General features: G+C 40.6%; 1 protein-coding gene across 2 annotated transcripts; it reads right to left on the bottom strand.

The window, feature by feature from the left end:
* Positions 1-1,404: 1,404 nt before the first annotated feature.
* Positions 1,405-20,815, bottom strand: ALG5 (ALG5, dolichyl-phosphate beta-glucosyltransferase). 2 transcript variants are annotated; one of them, XM_417093.8, is made up of 10 exons: positions 20,672-20,815; positions 19,749-19,920; positions 18,479-18,525; positions 17,870-17,938; positions 16,743-16,835; positions 15,011-15,124; positions 12,580-12,639; positions 10,487-10,638; positions 3,925-4,010; positions 1,405-2,670 (listed from the first exon to the last, which is right to left on the bottom strand). In XM_417093.8, the coding sequence occupies exons 1-10, from the start codon at positions 20,747-20,749 to the stop codon at positions 2,558-2,560; spliced, it is 984 nt and encodes a 327-aa protein (XP_417093.3). In that variant the 5' UTR covers positions 20,750-20,815; the 3' UTR covers positions 1,405-2,557. The 2 variants fall into 2 exon arrangements, with proteins under 2 accessions (XP_417093.3, XP_040559284.1); XM_040703350.1 differs by lacking the exon at positions 20,672-20,815 and having other exon boundaries at positions 19,751-19,918.
* Positions 20,816-20,855: the final 40 nt, after the last annotated feature.

Raw genomic sequence — 20,855 nt, 5'->3', positions numbered from 1 at the left:
AGCCAGTTAAGGACTGGCACAGAAAGATGAGATATGATTTGCCAAAGGATTTTGTGAAGGTTAAATAACAACCGAGAAACACTTAGAAAGGGATCCTGGGTTCCAGCCCAGACTCTGAATATTGCCATATCCACAGTCCCAACTTGCTTTAAACCATGCCATTTCTGTCCTAACCTTATTCTTGTGGAGGACTTGGCTTAGTGAGCCCCTTCAGCTTCCCCTTCCCTCATTAACAACATTTCTGTTTCCATCCTTAATTGATCTGTCTTCTTAGCCATTCCCTTGCTCTTGTATTTCTTTGCTGAGTCCAGTGCTGTTCCACCCCATTCCTCATGCAGTCTCAGTGCTCTGTCTCCCATTTCACTCACTGTCCTCCAAACTCAGCCCCAGATCAGCCTCCTTTTCAGCTTCTCCCCATGCTCTTTTTGTCTTTTATCTTTTCATCTCAGTTCAACTTTATGCTCTCTGCAAGGGAATGTGTCAGACTACACCTATACAAGTAACCCAAATCATGCCAGGTGTCCCACAGGTGCCTATGCCTGTCAGCATGCTCTTAAAACATTTTTAGGCCCACTTTGGCAGTGAGTGCAGGCTCAGGACTACCTCCAGCACAGAGCGTGAATATGGCAAACCTGCTCTGAAAGGCAGCTGAGGAGGACAAAGGCGTATGGCTGTGCCATGGCTACAGACCTCAGACACAGAACAGATTCTGGACCATTTAGACATGTAGCGACATTCATCCAGGGCTCAAATTTACTGAGAAAATCCCCACTCATCCCAGAAGAGCCAACAAATCCCAGCGTCCAATCCCCAGAAGCTCAGAAACGGTAAATCCAGCCTTACCTCTGCATCCCTGAGGTGGAAGATAAAGTTTTTTTTGTTGGAATGACCTATGCACAGTTGTTAAAGGAGACAGCTCAACAGTGAGACTTACTGGAGAGTCTTATCTGCATGGTTTTAAAAAGTCTTTGTAGAAAATTAAAATACATATATATATATTAATTCATAAACTCAGCACCCCCCTTTCCAAGCTTTGACATCCAATACAAAAGCAGAATTTGTTGAAGAAGATGCCACCAGATTTTTACAGATCGTGCAGAGAACAATGCATGACATAGGTCTCATCATTTGATAAAGATGAACTATGTTGGTTAAATTTAAAATCAGTTCAATTTTAAGGTAAGACATGAGGAACATTTTAGGAACCTGCATTTCAGGGCTGGCCAGCAAGCTTAATTAATCACAGCCAGAGTTACAATTACCCAGGTTTGATTAGGGCAATCTCTCTCACCAAAACGGAGAAGCTGGTATCTTACTTAGGCAGTTAGCAATCAATCATGTGATTACACAAATGAGGGACAATATGTGAAATCAACGGGAGAATAAGATCTGCAAAATCGAAGATATTTTTGAGAATTTATTCCAGCAGTTTATTATACAGAAAACTGAGGTAACCCTTACAGAAGCAGAACTCAGTATTGCAGTATACCACTGCAGAAGGAATAAGAAAAACCATCAGTTGAAACGTATGTGAAAGTACAAACCATATAACCTTCGTTCTTTAAATCTGTTCATATTTGTATTTGGCTTTGTTTGTTGGCAGTCCACAACTGTTCTGACAGCACTAAAGCTGTGCACTGTAATAAGGTATGGCGTTATAAGAAAGACTAAAGGTCCTTTCTTTTTCCTCTGATCGCATTCAAAGAGTGAGAACTTCATATTGGCATGGCTAATGCACAAGCCTCCAAGCATGGACTGGGTCTCATTTCTGCATTAGTTTTCCATACCCTTTTCACTGCTGATTCAGAGATGCCAAGGACTCCTAGCCTTGAGCATGCAGTATTAATTAGTATGTATGAACAAAACATTTATAAATGACACCATTTTAAAATGAAATGTGCTTTCTCTTGGAACTTCTGCAGTCTGGAAGCGATCTGCAGTTTGATCTCAGACAAACTGTTTTAGCTTCAGACAGCTTCAGAACATTTGGAATGTCAAGAGACTACTGAAAGTTCTTAGAACAGCCTTATGAACGTTGCTTTTATAAATCAGTAAAACCCATTAATGTTTCCCATAACGCTGAATCTAAATACACATTAGTGCGAATCAAGATGGATCATTCAAGTTGTAATATGGCCATATATTTCCAGATACTACAGAGAAAAGTGGTTGTGGTCATTCACAGCCCAATATTGCACCTTGTAGAAAAGAGTGCCTCTCTTTAATTTGCGTAAGTTTTACTAGCGGAAATTCTGAATGTATGATGAGACAAAGGCAGATGTATTTATGTGAGTGAGTTTATATGACACGGTAACGCAACTACTTAATAAAAGGAAGACCCAACAACCAGACAAGAAAATGTTCTTTGGAAATGCTTTCTCTTCACTGAACATTGTACAAATTCCTTGTTGAGAATCTTACAGGACACGTGCTGCAAAAATGAAACATACAGCAGGAGCAATAAAGAATTACCTCAGCTTTCAACACCATTTCACTTGATTGAAACTGTTCTCATGTTCCATTAAGTATAATAATACATTTGGAAAATGTAAATAACCTAATTACATTTTCTTGTTTCAAGCTGCCAGGCACCAGTCATATATCGCAGTCGTATAAAAAGAAGGTCCCTGCCCATCTGCAGCCAGCTCCAAAAGGGAACTAACTTAGAACCTGTGATTAATGAAGAAGAAAATCAGAAGGACATTGTTAGAACACATGAGGAATGGCAAAGCATACTTTTACTAGTCGTGAACCTCTGCATTCTCAGCACGTTCAGCCCTGCAACACAGCCTTTAATTAAGTAATATTACAAACACTGTAAAAATATGTATTAAAAATGTGTTGCCTTACAGTCATTACATTATACCATAAGCAGGGAGATATAGTTTGGAAGCAGCACAGTAATTCAGTGTATGCCACAGAATACACAGACTGCTCTGCAGGAGGGCTTTGTTCATAGTGAATTGCGAATAGGAACCTGAACACCAACGGTTAAGTAAAGTTTCTCAGTGACTTTGTAGAAGACGATCATCTCCTGCTCTCTTATAGCAATATGAAGGTGCCAATGTCCAGGCAGAGTAAGGAATACACACCATAACTCCTCTTCCATCTCTGCTAACATTTATAGTAGATGCAATACACCTGGAACTGCACTGAAAGAAAACATTCTCTTCTACAGTGAAGTTGGCTTAGGATGTTCTCTGCTTGCCTGCATCCTTTATCACCATCACAGCTCATTACACTTTTTGCTGTTCAGGGTTGTGCCGAGGAGAAAAGATTCAGGTTAAAAACCAAAAAACATCAGAGAAAAAAAAAAAGGAAGAAACTGTATTTGATAGGAGGAAAGCAAGCAAGGGGAAACAAGCAGTACCTCTTGGTACATATATGGAGCTATTCTTCCTAGCACCCCAGTAAGGGAGACCTCTGTACATGTCTTAAAGAGTCAAACCAAATCTTTGACAAAGAGTCAAACCAAATCCAAATAGAGGGTGCTCTAAAGAAGGCCTTGATAGGCAAGATGAGAATTTTGGATGGGAAGCTACAGAAAAACAGAGCTGAATCAATAAAAAATGACAGTCAGGCTTTCTGCAGAGCATTTTACAAGAGCAACATTTTTATTAACACATTATAGCGAGGGGATGTACGGAAGTAGTGCTTCACCACTACTTCAGTAGCCCTAGCAGTATAATTACCTACTTTGACTCCAGCAAGAGTTTCTCTCCCTTGCTATCCATTCACCTGCTCTTCCTGTCCCTCTATTACCCTGCCACGACAGAATCTGGCAAGAATTCTGAATTTGTATGGCAAGAAGGCTGCATGCTATCAAAATTGGGTAAAATATGATTCACTTTGAGAAAATCCTCAGCTATTTTATTCTGGATTGATACTTACGGAATCTTAACAAAAAAGAAAGCGCTTCCTTACCTTCAATTTCAGTCCAGTTGACAGCAACTTCTGCTATAGGTATTCTCAAGTGCTGAGCTATGTAAAGGAGTTCCACATCAAACGCCCTGCAGTAGAACAGCAAATAGCAAATTCAGTGATATCTATTTCCAGGAGGAAGATGGTGGCACTGTTAATTTACAAGAGCTTGGCATTCAGTTACAAAGTTCATACCAATTCTCTACAGATGCGACGCACATGAAAGGGAAATGCATTTCCTGACTGAATGACTAAGAAAACAGCCAACATACAGACAACAACACCTCACTGCACTCTGTTCCTGAAGGTGTATCTCATGCTGTATCCACACCACTGCTCACTCTCCATTCTGTCACAGTCACGATTTAGAAAATTTTGAAGACCAAAGAGTCGAGTGGGCAATGTCAATCTGCAATAACAGAGCTCAGTGACCATTTAACATGCAACACCAAAACCCTCTTGAGACTGAGTCTTTTTCTTTGCTGGCACGATTCTCAGCAGGCTGTGCAGCAAAATGAATGTGGGAGGAGATCCTACCCTCATTAAGTCAGTCGCCCCCCACCCAGTTTGTCCACAACATGCTTTAATCCTCTTTGTTCTCTGCATAGAAAGTTGTGCATCTTGCAAGCAAATGCTTGGGTAGGCCCTCTGAACCAAGGCACCAAGGGTTCTGTTATTACAAAAATGCTTCGGCAAGCACAGCTTGTAATGCTTATGTGGAAATCAGCATAGGAAACGACTGGTAGCTGCTATTGACACACTGCTTAACTCCAAAACAATTTTTGGAATGAAAAAAACCCGCTGCCATTGGAGAAGATGTATGCAGAAAAGTAATAAAATAGCACTGTTCCTTCGTGCTTCTAGTGTTGTTTGAATTCAAGGTATTAGTAACCCCATTTGACACTACAGCTGTGGGACAGAAAGATGACCAAGAGCAAGCAAAAAGGCATACTGAAAGCGGCAGCCAGCCACATTCAGACATCACTTCCTTGTACTGCTAATGAATGGAGTGACTTTATAGCAGGAGTTACTTATACTACTCCTTATAATAGGAGTGACTTTAAAATATGTACTCAGGTGTGACCCATACGTGTATGTTCCATTGAAGTACAGACCACAGCACGCTGGCCTGAAGGTGAGGTCATTCTCAAACACACATCAACCTGGACTTGCACTGTACGCGTGTGTGACAGAGCTACTGACACCACTGTGCCCAGCAGTAAAACATGCAGAGGTGGCATAAACAGGAGTTGTTATCAACAGAGACTACAGTTATATTGTTCAGAGAATTTAGAACCGGGCTGTAAATCTGATTTTGATTAGAACACGGGCCTTTTAATTGCCATGAAAACAGTTACAGGAATAAATCGATGTAGGTTGTTCTTTTTTTTTCCCCTCAGTCAACTTAATCTGAGCCAAGCAGCCCTGCCACTTTGCTGTGTTTTTGGTTTTTTTTTAATTAGGGCTGCATATTATTTTATTAATTATGCCATGGTCTCTTACTGAAATCATATTATTTGACATTTTGCTGACATTTTACATTTGTAAGCCAAAAAAACCCATGTATTCACCTCTGAATGTTTATGAGTCATGTGTATTAACAGTAAATCTAATTTTGTAATATTTACTACTTAACTAACTAAAAAACTTAAGAGACAGAATAATTGTCTGATGAATTATACTGTATGAACTGCTCTAAAAATATTACTCCATAAAGTATTAGCCCAGTAAACTAATGGTGATTTGCAACAATTCCTATGGACAACCAATTACCCGAATGTCAGCAACATACATCAGAGCACAGCAACATTAAATAGTTTGGAGAACTACTGTGCTCAAAGTAAAAGACTAAAAGGACGGGAATTAATCAGGTTGAACACTAACGTTGTTACATGTGGTTGCCATTAGTGCAACAGTGAACATATCCTGAAATGCACAAAATGCTATTCAAGGCTGGAAGGAGAACGACTGCTGTAGTACACTGCTTGGGTACAGTTCTTCCTCTGCTCCCCACGACCTTTTGTGCACTTCAGATGCATGCTACAATAATTAATCTGGGAATGTAGCTTGCAGTGTATTCCATACATGACAACATGACCCTCACACTGCAGAGTACCAAATCCAGGTGGTACAAAGTTATCACAGAATCACTCAGGTTGGAAAAGACCTTAAAGATCATGGAGTCCAACCACGGCCCATCCATACTACCCTAACAACCCTCCACTAAAGCATGTCCCTGAGCACCACATCCAAACAGTTTTTAAACACATCCAGGGATGGTGACAGGGATGGTTATAGGATGTAAGTGTGGGTATTTTGGCTGGAGCCAACTCAAGAGATCAAAGCAATGCCAGTGGATGAGTTGGTGAATGCAATACACGTGTTTTGACATGAAGGAGCACGTCAGCCATTTGCAACTAGTTACTGTGTGACAGAAGCACTGCTAGGAATTGCAGGGTATTATTCACACCGTATACTTGAGAGGATCCTGCTCCAGAGAGTGGAAGTAAGAGCCTGTGGGCAGGGGAACACAGCTCAGAGAACCTGAGTGTGGCTCTAGGTTGAATGAGTGCCTGGAAAAGCTTAACACGGCCTTGATCGTGTAGGAACTTCAGCCTCCCATTGAAGTACCTCAGTTAGACACCCAAAAATACACGGTGTGAAGTTTGCCCGCCTATTCCTAATAGCGGCTCCATTATGTGTTAATTAACACAAACATGGAGTATAAAATCCTGGAAAACTTTTCCATTAAAACTCTATTTACGCGAAATGCTGTTGTCTAAGTTGCAAGTTTTAGCTGTGCTGGCTAAAACTCAGCGTAACACCAAGTTGGTGGGTGTTCAACTGAAATTAAATCCCTTTTAAGATGAACTCCTTGCAGCTTGTAAAGTACCTATGAGGGCTGCTCCGAAAGTAATGCCTCCTGTTTTATTATGCCGTTCCACAACTTCACAGGTGGATGTTGGTGGTATAGCAGCAGAGGTTGAACCTTCCCACCAATAACCACATTATATTTTGTTACTGTGTAACAGACAGAAACAGAGGGGCAGTCTGACAGAATGGCTTCTGACACGGAAGGGTCTCTGAAGCAAAGGTGTGCCTCTGAATTCCTCCATGTGGAAAAAATGGCACCCACTGACATTCAGTGATACTTGCTGAACTCCTATGAAGGCAAAACAGTGGATGTGAGCACAGTGAGGCAGTGGGTGGTGTGTTCCAGCAGCAGCGACTGCAGGTAGCACACAGGCTCTTGTTTGCTGCAGGTGAAAATGCATTGCTAATGGTGGTGACTATGTTGAAAAATAGTCTTTTGTAGCTGAGAATTTTCTCTATCGGTGTTTTTGTACTCTTTGTATCTGTTGCAGTTTCCATGAATATAAATATGAGATATTACTTTTGGAGCAACTGACTTATCCTGAGAATTTCACAGTAATTTTGAAATTGCTGTTAGGCTCTTCTTTGCTCACCTAATATTAAATGTATCAAATATCCAACATTTGGCCTTCTGTTATACCATTATGACTGGAATTTATAACTTTTCCTTGATAATATGTTGTTCCAGTGAACTCTTAACAGGGCAGACATAACGTTCAGTGCCCAAAGAATGAAATATGGTGTCAAGTTCCAGCTGTAACGAGGCTTTTGAAAGCCCACGTGCACCTACCAGGAGCAGGAAATTTTAATTCTACAAGACAAAACAAAGTTTTAACAGCAAAATATTTTTGTGTTGATTTTGGATAAGAGAAGGCTATGGGGAGACCTCATTGTGGCCTTCCAATACTTGAAGGGAGAAAATAAACAGGAGGGGGAATGACTGAGGGTGGATAGTGATAGGACAAGGGGGAATGGTTTTAAATGGAGACAGGGGAGGTTTAGGTTAGATATTAGGAGGAAGTTTTTCACCCAGAGGGTGGTGACGCACTGGAACAGGTTGCCCAAGGAGGCTGTGGATGCCCCATCCCTGGAGGCATTCAAGGCCAGGCTGGATGTGGCTCTGGGCAGCCTGGTCTGGTGGTTGGTGACCCTGCACATAGCAGGGGGGTTGAAACTCGATGATCACTGTGGTCCTTTTCAACCCAAGCCATTCTATGATTCTATGATAAGAAGTTCATAAACAATTCTACTTGTCCTGCACAAAAACAGGAAAAAACAATTCATTCCACGGCTTGTGTTGGCCTATGATGCCAAACCAGTGGAAAAATATCCCTGTAACAAATGTTTTTCTAAGCAATACTTATTTTCCTGTAATTTTTAGAGACTCACATTTACAGCTTAGTGACAGAATAAACAATCATAGGATGTCTTTTATGCTGAACATGTGAGTTTTGAATGTGGAAAAAAATGACTTGTTCAGTGCACAAGGCAATTTTTATGGACTAAAATAATATAATTTATTTTATCAATTTTAGTCTATAAACATTTTAAGCTATCCAATCTATCTAACCAATGATCTGCTAAGTTGCTTACTATCATTACAAACTGCTGCTTTAAGAACTGTCAATCAAGCCAGGGCAAGAACTACACTCTGAATTCCCACTCATTTTATCAGTATTCCAGGTAAGAAAGTAACTGCTGCCATGTGTAGTCCTTCTGGGTGAGGAAGCAGATATTCTGTCTGGAAAAAATTGTTATGATTTTTCTGTAGTCAGAAGAAGAAAATCAATGATCAAATTTTGCATAGGAAAGTTCTGTCAGTGGGGCAATCTAATTTTCCAATTTTCTTCCTGTGCATTACAATTTAACATAAAAATTACACTTCTCCAGGACATGACTGGATGCAGAAATGGAGATTCTTTTCGGGTCTGAAAGTGAGTAATTCCAACTGTCCTCATTATGTTTTTGAAATACCTCTTTTAATTTTCTTTTAAGTCTTAATTTAAAAAACGTGCTCCATTCATTTCTGAAAAATAGATTAGTGCTGTAATCAGATTCAGAACCCAAAACACGAAGCATATGCTCTCCGTTCAAAAAGTTGCTCTTATTTCAAACTCATGTCAAAACTTTGCTGTGTAGAAAGTAAATTTCAAGGATGTTTGGGTTTTGTTCGTGTATATACAGCCAGCTCTCTGAGGAACAGTTACACCAGAAAGTAAATAAGAACATTAACGGGAAAAGGAAAACTTGCTTAGGATCTGAGCATGACTTTTTAGTATCAAAAACATAAACAATATCCAGTATCTATTAATTTTAGAAATGCTTTCTAAACTTCAGCATAATAAAATATTCTGGGAAGTATCTCAGTCTCTCCTGAAAAACAGTTGTATGATTCTCATCACCCTGAAGATAAAAACATTATCTTTCTCTGTATATTTCAGTTTGCTTTTAAGATTTCATAAAAATAAGCATCTATAAATCAAACTGAGCATAGCAAGAAGATAACTGTGGTTTCGGTTTTCCAGGGTTTTTAACATTAAAGAGATGTTGTTCAAGTCAGTGTCAGCTGGAAGAGAAGCATGACAAAACCAGAAAAAATCTGGAGGTTCTTCATCTCTACTATAGCTGAAATTGAGTTATTTCCCTCTCTTTAATATTACAAACTGCCAAAAACAGACAGAGTATCATATAAAGGAAGATCTTGATGCCATGTCCCATCGCTCCCCACTCCCATTTTTGTCTACAGAAAGTGGATATGGAAACACAGAGCTCCATGTTATAGGTGGTGCTGGTGAAATATGAAAAATGCCATAAGCGTTTAATTGTGGTCTTTCTGATAATAATGTAAGCATGGAAACTTACTTAACGGTCTTTTGTTCTCTCTGACCTAGCAGCAGGATAGCTATGTTGCTTACATGGACATATCTATTACCAGAACATGAGATGTTCAGCTTCCAAGAATGCAACTGTGCTCCTAACACTGCTTAAGTGAGGTATGTTATCATCCTACTGAGACACACAGACAAAACCTGTATTACTTACTGGGTAAGTACTGCTCTGCATTTGATAACATCCAGCACTTCAGTGCAGCCTCCTAGTACTCAGTGCTAATTCAACACTTGTGCTGTTTGCTGTACAGACACTTCTGAATTCATTTAGCAAAAGGAAAGAATTGTCTTTTAGTCTATGAAGACCACTGACATTGCCTACAGGGCAATGAAGCTGAGCTGCCTTAGATCCAAGTTTGGGTTAGTAGTCCGAATGACTTTTACTGAATGGTTTTATCCTTCAGATGCAATTAAAGCACAAGCCACTGACACATTCTGTTCCTACATATTACTACACTGAGTGGAATGTACCCTGCTGAACTTCAGCCACCTACAGTAAAGATAAAAGTTGTCCAGAGTCTCTCTGTAGTCAATGGCAGGAAATGAGCACTTGTTGGCCATGCTTCGCTTGGCATTCTTTAGAGCCCTGTAGTAGGATGAAATGAATTACATCCTGAAATTATCCCTTCTTCTGTCACTCAAGAGGACAAGTAGATACCTCCAGATGTGGTAGCAGACCAGGCTGCCCAGGCGCCATCCAACCCAGTCTTCAACACACTGCGTTTCATAGCAGCTACAGTGCTGAAACAGCTTTTCCAAAATCATGTTAATCAAGAAAAAAAGCAACAACAAAGAAAATTTACCAGCGTTCTACGTGGAGGGTTGAGAATGTCCGCAATGCAGCTTCTCTGGTTAAAAGTTTAAATCCACACTGTGTATCCCTGATCTTTTTGACACAGAGAAACCACACAAGGAAATGGAAGCCGTACATAAGAAGAGTTCGAAAGTAAGAGCGCTGTGAACAAAAGGCAAGAAGTTAGATGGTTTCCTTTAGAGGATATGTTTGTTAATGGAATACAGAGGCTGACTCTGCGTTTGCAGAGATCATTGCCAGGCTTGCATTTGAGGCAGCTCCTGAACAACTCTAATTCAGACCCACCACTTCTGAACTCACTCCTGAATGTGGTGAATTAAGCTGAATTTAAGATGATTGTATCTAGGACCACAAGCTAAATACCATGCAAAAAGGAGACGGCAATTTAACTGCTAAACACCTCTGAGTGATAAGAGATGCCTTTAAAGCAAATAATTTCAAACCTTGATTGCAAAATGAGATGGTGTTCAGTTTATTATGTAACAGTCTTTGGCTTAAGGAAATTCACAGCTCTAAAAAAGTGCTCTAGCCCCAGGTTAACGGTGGATCTGGGGTGGATTCTTCAGCATTCTGGTGAAGGCAAGCTACCGTGTGACAGGGAACACAAGGCTACTTGTGCATGACTGTCATTCAGTAACACCATGCACCATCAAAAGTAAGAAATAGGGGGACAAACTGAAAGCGAAGAAGGAATACTCTGATCTGCAAACTGTATTTCTGCAGTTTGCACCCAGTCACCCACTAAGATCCTTCAAAGATGGTAAGAAACATGAATGCACTGAAGAAAATTTATGTATATTCTGTGTTTCCACGCAGCATGAAGGATTTTTGTGGGCTACAGTTTATCAGCTACATGGTCTCCACCCACCTCTATGGAGATAATGTTGTTACAACACCCCCAGGCACACTGGCTGTGCAGATAAAAAGTAACAGCAAATGGTGTATTCAGTCACACCAGCATGTGAATTCCATGTCAAAGATTTATCCTTATTTCTGAAAATTCTGTGGGTTTTTTGGTTGGTTTGAGGATGTTAGCATATACCCACAAGTATTTATAGGAACTCTCCCCAGAGAACTGTTTGAATACCATCTGATAAATCAGAAAGAAAAAACCTGGTCTACCAGGGGCTGAACATTACCAACGAAACTTCTTTTGGTCTTCTGTAACTATTTGATAATTTGTATATATCTATATATGAGAATATTTTCAAGTATTAAACATCAGTATTAAAAAAGCTCATTCTTGAGAACATTCAAAATGAACACATCCAATGATGCTGAAAAAATTAGTCCAGCAACGTGTCTGTTGCAATACAAGTTCCATGCCTGCATTTTGTCAACTACTGTCTGCCAAGACATCAGAAAACCAGATGCAAGATAGGACCGTGCCTATGCAGCACTGTTTATTCTACAAGAGCCACATACTGAACAGTACCCATCTGTGTGCTCAAAACTCAAAAAATTCACTATGAGTAATACAGAAAAATTACAGTACTTTCCCACTGATTAAGATACCCTTCAAACAGCTTATTGCTAATTATCCCTAACTCATTTTGAACAGATCTCAAGATTTGTAGATCAACAAGATCCTGCACTGGAAGAGAATCAATAAAAATGAGCTCATCAGTCGCCTTGCACTCCAGCACCAGTACTGGCAGAAGATTTACATTTGCACAGAGACTACTTCTGTAGAAGCTTTAACTCCTCAGTCACAAAATGTTACCTTCTACAGACTGTGTCTAAAACTTTACCTCCTAATAACAGCACACCTAAATAGTCTCTAGTTATTGATTGACAGCAATTTAAATTCTGCTTCTAAGATGCTCTCAACTAGGAAAATGAAATCCTGGAAAATGAAATCCTTCAACTGGAACACTATCTGAAACCAGTTCAAGATTAGTGGTGCTTGAAATGCAGAACGCATCCTTTGTAATGTGATGGAGCATAAGATCCACTCACGGCATTTCTTATTTTTAAGCTCCCATTCTTTTACAGATGTTTATTTAACTGTAAAATCTGTATAACAGAATCGAATAATGGAAATATTTTGAGTATTAGTACACAGGGGGAAAGGGAACAAACCTTTGCTATTGAGTCCTTTTCCATATGAGCTCTAGAACCACAGGAAATAGCCATCTGGTTCTGCACAAGAATACACATTAAAGACTTATTAGTTAAATTAACATTTTCTGAATCATTGGAATCTCCTGTTGAGACTCTATATGAAACCATTAAGAGTGATAAGGACCGTATGATAAAAACTTCAAAGCCACACACTTTTCTGCTTTCTGTAGCTACAGTTAATCTACTGCTGATTTCCAAGGTTAAAACAAACCTCTTCTACAGTTAACAGATCGTCTAAGGGCTAATACACTTTGTATACGGTGCATACAAGTTGCTGCAGTTTATTCATACCTATCAACTATAAGCAATTTAGTTTACACTGTTGCCTCAGGTACACATACAATTAATGTGCAAGGTCCTGCACCTGGGTTGGGGCAATCCCAAGCACAGATACAGGTTGGGTGGAGAATGGCTTGAGAGCAGCCCTGAGGAGAAGGATTTGGGAGTGCTGGTTGATGAAAGACTCAAGATGAGCCAGCAATGAGTTCTTGCAGCCCAGAAGATCAACCATATTCTGGGTTACATCAAGAGAAGCGTGACCAGCAGGCTGAGGGAGGTGATTCTGCCCCTCTACTCTGCTCACGTGAGACCCCACCCAGAGTACTGCATCCAGCTCTGGGGCCCCCTGCATGAGAAGGACATAGGGCTGTTGGAGAACATCTAGAGGAGGGACACAAAGATGATCAGAGGGCTGAAGCACCTCCCTTACGAGGTCAGAGTGAGAGCTGGGGCTCTTCAGTCTAGAGGAGAGAAGGCACTGGGGGAACCTTACCTTCAGGCCTTCTAGTATCTGAAGGGGGCCTACAGGAAAGCTGGGGAGGGGCTTTTAATAAGGGCATGTAGCAACAGGACAAGGGGAAATGGTGTTAAACTGCAAAGGGGTAGACTGAGCCTAGATATTAGGAAGAAATTCTTTATTGGGAGGGTGGTGAGACACTGGAACAGGTTCCCCGGAGAGGCTGTGGATGCCTCCTCCCTGTAAGCATTCAAGGCCAGGCTGGATGGGGCTTTGAGCAACCTGGTCTAGAGGGGGGTGTCCCTGCCAATAGCAGGGAGTTGAAACTAGGTGATTTTAAAGGTCCCTTCCAACCCAAACCATTCTATGAAATGTAGTGAACAGCACAGATAAGCATTTGGCATTACAAGGCACCTAAATTTACATTATATGTTTTCCCTTTAATTTGCATTGTGAAAAGGATAACAATACTTGTTCCATGGATGCATCTTCAAATAAATTAATTACCATGGTATCACTCACAACTGTAATCTCAATTTAAATCAAAAAAGACAATCAAAACAGAATTTTTAAATTTATTCTCAGACGACCCCTATAAAACTCCCAAACTTGCTGTATTCAAGCATGGGAATGATGCTGGAGACACAGCAGTCGCCGTGGTAGTGAGGAGCATGAGGGAAACACTGCCACCCGGCGGCCCCTGCATGCTTACACTCACAGATGGACAGTGGGAGCTGCCACCTGTCACACATGTGCATCCAGAAGTGCTCCCACTGGAAAGCTGAACACCACTTCTTGCTTTTTGGGAACCTCACCAGATGTACCTCTGTTCTGGGACTAGAGGGAATGGCTTCAAGCTGCGCCAGGGAAGATTCAGGCTGGACGTTAGGAAATACTACTTCTCTGAAAGGGTGGTCAGGCACTGGAATGGGCTGCCCAGAGAGGTGGTGGAGTCACCGACCCTGGTGGTGTTCAAAGAGCGTTTGGATGTTGTGTTGAGGGACATGGTTTAGCGGGAACCATTGGTGAAGGGCGAATGGTTGGACTGGGTGATCCTGTGGGTCTTTTCCAACCTTAGCGATTCTATGATTCTATGATTTTATGATTCTGGGTTAAGCATTGGGCTAATGAAAGAAAACCTCAGTTCTTTCAGGTCATGAGAAGACAATGGCTATGAAGGGAGGAGATCTTGTTTCATAGTTTTTGAATTTATATTTACAATAAAAGGTATTCCAAATACTGCCATTAAACCAACAACTCTGAAAGAGAGTTAAAAAGCAGGGTGAAATTAAGATGCGTCCTTAGCTATGCAAGATGACATCAGATAAGAATAAAATACTACCCTTACTAAGCAAAATAAAGGTTATTTTTTAAGTGAGTAGGAACACATGCTATTTATAGTGATTGTAACTACTTCACAGGAAGAATGATGAGTAGAACATAATGTGCTGCACATTTCAGAGGCGCAGTGAATGCAAAGGAGGTAAGAACTCCACGGAAGCTGCCTCCTGACAGCCCATTCTCAACTTCAAAGCATCACGTTTTCAGACTTAAACTTAGAACTTCAGCTGGACTCCAAACATCTCAAAGCATATTATAAAAGTCCATCTGTATGCATACATATTAAACTAAAAAACCAGAATTTATACTCACAGGCCACGGTTGGAGATTTTTTAGACCTTCTTCCACTTTTTCAATATCTGCAAATTTTGTAGCTCCATCTGCATCAGCCATAAGAATTTTTTTCCCCCGAGAACTAAGAACACCCTGTAATCAAAACAGCCAATAGAAGTCTACAACTTCCGATTCAGCGTTTGTATGTATATTGCAATAACATCTAGAAACTTCACACACTGCACATCACCCCACAAGGACAGACAATGCATGAAAATGGGACCTTAAGGATCCCTCCTATCTACGCAAGGTTACAAACTAAAAGCTCTACAACTAAAATAGGTGAGACAAGTTGCTACAGTCAGCTACACAGGGGAACACGAAGCAGTAATTAGTGGTTACCACTGCACTGGACAGCTTTCCTTTGTCATTTAAGCTATGGAAAGGAGGATGCAGTGCTATGTTCTTCTAACATATTTTCAAAAGAATTCAGAGATAATCTCAAATTAGTTCTGAGAAGTAATAAATCTTAATGTGTCACTGCAAAACATCCATGATGCAGCAGGTTTTGTAGCTTGTTTTGCCACGTTCTTGACAATGAGATCTTTGATGCTTATTGAAGGGCAAGAAAAATAGCAGAGGGTTTGCCAAATGTATTTTCATAACTGAGCATGTGGGACTTAAGTGATGAAGGGACCCCACTCTACACTCTGAACTGCAAAACTGTATCACATACACAATCAGCCTTCTTCTGGAATAACTAAAAAATAATTCAATGATTCAACATCATGCTTTCTCCGTTTGCTGTATATAAAATACTAGTGTTCCCTTGTTCCCTAACAAACAAACTGGACATACTGAAGATATAGCTTAAATTTACATGGTATGCATGAGTAAAAATATTTGTGGAATCATAACTAACTTTACATTTTACAGTTTCTCATTATGCTCACAAATGCTCTGATAGCTCACAAATGATACTGTCCTTTCCTATAAGAGTACAGTGTCATTTATCCTAAGAAAAGAATGCTCTCCCCAAATGTGTAACAGCTATTTTATGTTTAAGGATATGGTGATTTTATGATAACATCTATGTACAAATGTTAATATGTGAAAGCATAAATTCTGCCCATTCTACTATGAAATACAGGTGATAAGCAGTGGGCCTAAACTACAAACTTTGTTTACTTTTTTATTTTATTTTATTTTAAATAAAAAAAATGATAATAGAATGGCCTGGGTTGAAAAGGACCACAATGATCATCGAGTTTCAACCCCCCTGCTATGTGCAGGGTCACCAACCACCACACCAGGCTGCCCAGAGCCACATCCAGCCTGGCCTTGAATGCCTCCAGGGATGGGGCATCCACAATATCCTTGGGCAACCTGGAAAACAGTATTTGCATACTTTGTATTTTCTCTACAAAACCTTTAATCTGTGAGGGTTATTTATTTTTTTAAACTTCAAAGTTGCTTCTGAGCAGAGCAAACATATGAACAGCAAATCAATCTTTTTTTTTAATCTTTTGAATTTTTGTATAAAAACAATTATTTGTGGCCAATCTTCCCAGGAATAAAACACCATTTCCAGGATCTAAATTAAGTCCATTTTGTGAAGAGTTTTTGTTCTAGTTCATGTAATCCGTATTCAGCTTCCTGGTAGTCGTTATGTTACTATATTGAATTCAAAATGTACATCAGCACAGCTTTATTCTCTGCATATTTGGGTACAGGTAGTTCAGACAGAGAAGGAGATGAAAGTATCAATTACCATCCTGACTGCTCCTCCTTTCCCTCGATTTTTTACCAAAGAAAGCACTCGCACTTTGTCGCTTCCGTATTTCTCGCAGTACTTCATCGCAACCTGATAGACATACAAAAAGACAGCATAAAACAGAAAAAAGACTCAAGGTAGAAGTGTACAACTGCTCACCCTTTCCTTTTTTTCCACTTAATAGCACAGAGCTATAATCACTTCAGTCTCAACAAATACACTGCCAGTGTTTGCTGGAGTCTGTTTGGGAAAATAAGAAGTAGTTCACAGTCAACACAAGAAGTGTGAAGGAGTTGCTCATACTCAGGAAGCACAGGATATTCCTCCAAGCAATTCTAAACCCCATCCACTCAAGACCAGAAGACTCACAGTCCTAACATAATTTATACAACACTGTTTCAGATCTTTTATACTAACACAAACATTTAATTAAAGAAAAATTAATTTTCTACTACTGCTACCTATTTCTCACTTGTCTTTACCTACTTCTCACTTGTCTTGCTGCTTTCTGTGGTCTTAAACAAAAATTCAGTGATGTAAAATCCCATTCACACTGCAGGGGTGTGCAGGTTTTGATCCATGCTACGGGGGAAAGAAAGCATGAGCTTTTTCCTCTTATCTTCTCTAGCAGTTGTTGCAAATCAACGTTCATTAAGTAGAAGAACACAGAACTATTTGGGAAACAATGCTACTGGCATTGGGATTTTTCAATGAACAACGTAATGAAAGATATGGCAAAGAGATAGACAAAATGTCAGCTCTTCTGTCAATCACAGTATAAACCAGGTACTTTACAAGGTGTCTTATGCTTCCTCAAGATCACATTCACATCAGTTTGCATGCAAAGAATACTTTAGAAGTTGCTTATTGAAGCTTGGATTAGAACTTCTAGAGTTTCAGCTGCAGGAAAGCGTCTGTCACATCAGCCAATTAAGAATACGAGCATTTGAAAAATAAATATATGTGTATGCTTATGTATATGTGATATTCATACTACATGTAGGACAATAACAGAAAACATTCAGAAATATGAATTTGAACCAAGTATTTCAAGTGCCAAAATACATCATTATTATATTTCACAACTGCAGTGTAAAAACTCATACCTCTGATTACTTCCTTACCTCTGTGGTCTGATCTTTACTACCATCATCAACCACTATTACTTCATAAGTGAAGGAAGGGTCTCGTTTCTTAAAAATAAAAACAGAAATAATGCATTGCATGCCATTTCTGAAGCTTGCAGTAGGTCCTTCAACTACTATTCAGAACTGAAAAATCAATTTAATTTATAAGAACATGAAAGCTCAAAGCAACATTACTGCTAAAACAGAGAAACAAAACGAAACACCAAATGGGCTTCTTAATCCAAATAACCAACCCTAAGGAAGAACAAATGTTTAAAAACTGGTTGGGACCAACCAATATGTAGTTTAGAATGTTACATGTATTTGTTTATCCTCATCTCTGTCTTGGAGAAATATCATGCATCATACAGTAGCACATTCAATTTAATTACAAAAAAAAAAAGCCTTGCAGCATTCTATCCAAAAGTAACTGAACTTGTTATGTTCAGCTACTGACATACATGACTGTCTTGTTAAAGACGTTTTACATCCAAAAGGCTGTTCTACTGCTTTAACATACACCAAAATAGCAAAGTTAATAGATCACATACTTCATATACATAACGCATAGAAAGTTAATGTTTTTTGAATGTAAAATTAAAATACCTGTCTTTTTTCTAGATAATCCAAAGCTTCATCCATCATAAGAGGTACTAGAGGAAAAATATATATATATCAAGTTAGTAGATTATAACAGGCTGAACACAAAGGCACCAAAAAGCATCAGCACAACCAAGCTGACAACAACCAGAAGGGTAAGATGAGCGAATTGCCTCATTCATACAACACTAGCTCCAGTGAACAAGTTCAGGACCTGCGATTCAAAGCCCTGTCCTTCCTGAATGCAAGAAAGGCAATGAAAAAAATCATACATGCACGACGACATAAAAACATTTCTTTTAAAGGTAAGAACCAACACTCCACTTTGAATTAGGTAATCATATGAAGTACTAAAGAAATGAAATTCTCCAAGGCAGATCCTGTAAACATGCACTGATTTCTCCTGGTCAAGCAAAGTGATGGACATCAAGAGAAGTTCCCAGTGAGATTTAGTACAACATCCTCTCTTACTGAGGCTGTTGGCCATGATGCTTCAGCCAAAGAGTAGGCACTGATTTATCTGCATGTTAGAAAAATATTCAGCCTCACGGCTGCCTTTGGTTCAAGTGATTATTCTGGCTCCAAAGAGAGAGAGATAACTAAGTGAAAAGCACATGGAACACATGAAGTCCTCGCTTACTGGAAGTATGTATGGAGAACCAGGACTGAGGAATGCACTCTTCTCCAGAAAGGGTCAGGTGTACCTCCTGTCCACGTCTCTCTCAATGGAATCCTGAACAGCTCATTACTTTCACTCACCAGGAACAGGAATAACGTCAGCTACCACACATCAACAAGTACAGCTCTAGAGATTAATGATTTCTATCAGATAGGAAAGCAATCACTCTTTAATATTTTGTCTCATAATTACGGCCACACCAAACAGCAGAATCAGAGCCAAGAGATCACCCTTTTCCTTGTTTGTCTGAAATTGCAGCTGTTGCTTATAGAGTGGGAAGCTCTCAAATTAATTCTAGAAGTCTGTTTCTACGTCTTGCCTTACAGCAACTACTGGGGCAGTAAGCAGCTCTCTGCTGCAATTTATTAAAATAAAGCAGATTGCTACAAGTGCTCCATGCTATTTTTAGCATAAGAAATCAAATTATGCAATGCCATTATTTTGAAATTCAATGTAGTTGGTCAGTTTTCTGGAAACTACGTACAGGACCATAATCTGGCCTTTTAAAGACTACTGCCAACAGAAAGTGACCTCTGCATTATCACAGTAACAACAGACTTTACTTTTTTTTTTTCCTCAAAACAAAACAAATCTTACACCGATCTTCCTCATTGTATGAAGGCACAACAACAGAGAGTTCCTTTGTAGGGGGGTCGTGGATACTCGGTACAGGTTCCTTCCTGCCTTCAGCACTGACGAAGAACTTTTCTTCTGCATGTCGGTGGAGAGTTGGCATTTTTACTGCAGTTATGTGAGCGATCATACAAACCTGCGATGAAAAAGAAGAGAAAACCTTTGAGCTCTGTTTATCGAGTCATAGAATGGAATCATAGAATGGCCTGGGTTGAAAAGGACCACAGTGACCATCGAGTTTCAACTCCCCTGCTATGTGCAGGGTCGCCAACCACCAGACCAGGCTGCCCAGAGCCACATCCAGCCTGGCCTTGAATGCCTCCAGGGATGGGGCATCCACAGCCTCCTTGGGCAACCTGTTCCAGTGCATCACCACCCTCTGGGTGAAAAAATTCTTCCCAAGTCACCTACCAGCATTCTGTTAAAGGTTTATCTAGCTGATGAACGCACTACAAAGGGCAACCAAAGATATTCTGGTAATAAGATAAATCAGCAGTATGGGATTTTATCACTGAATTATAGAGTGTTTCAGTTGAAAGGGTCATCTAGTCCAACCCCCTTGCAACGAACAGCCAAGTCAAGATGCTCAGAGCCTGGCCCAGCCCGACCACAAATGCTTCCAAGAACGTGGAATCCACCTCTCTGGGCAACCTGTTCCAGTGCACAGACTGAACCACAGAGGGCCAGAACCCTGTCACGTAGTGGCTGCCACTGCATGAGAGTGTTCACCAGCCCTGGTCATAAAGGCGGTTTCCCACAGGCGCGGTGAGAACCCCTTCCCCCCACAGCATCTCGGACGAGCACAGCTCCTCCTCCAGCTGCTGCCAACGGGACCCCAGCCCCACGCCGGGCCCTCGCCCCCCACGCGGGATGCCCGCGGCTCTCACCAGGAGCAGGAGGAGGGCGGCCAAGACCGCTAGCACCGCGCCGAGCTGGGGCAGGGACAAGGGCAGCAGCAACGCCATAGCCCAGGGGCGGCAAACAGCCGCGGCTCCACCGATGCGGAAGCCGCCGTATCCCCGCCCCGCCGTACTGTACCGCCAGCTCGGGCTTCCGGGCCGGGCCGCTGCG

This window comes from Gallus gallus, chromosome 1, assembly GCF_016699485.2.
Source record: "Gallus gallus isolate bGalGal1 chromosome 1, bGalGal1.mat.broiler.GRCg7b, whole genome shotgun sequence".
Taxonomy (NCBI): Eukaryota; Metazoa; Chordata; class Aves; order Galliformes; family Phasianidae; genus Gallus; species Gallus gallus.
Note: the sequence above shows the minus strand (reverse complement) of the source record. Positions and strands in the feature narration are given on the sequence as shown.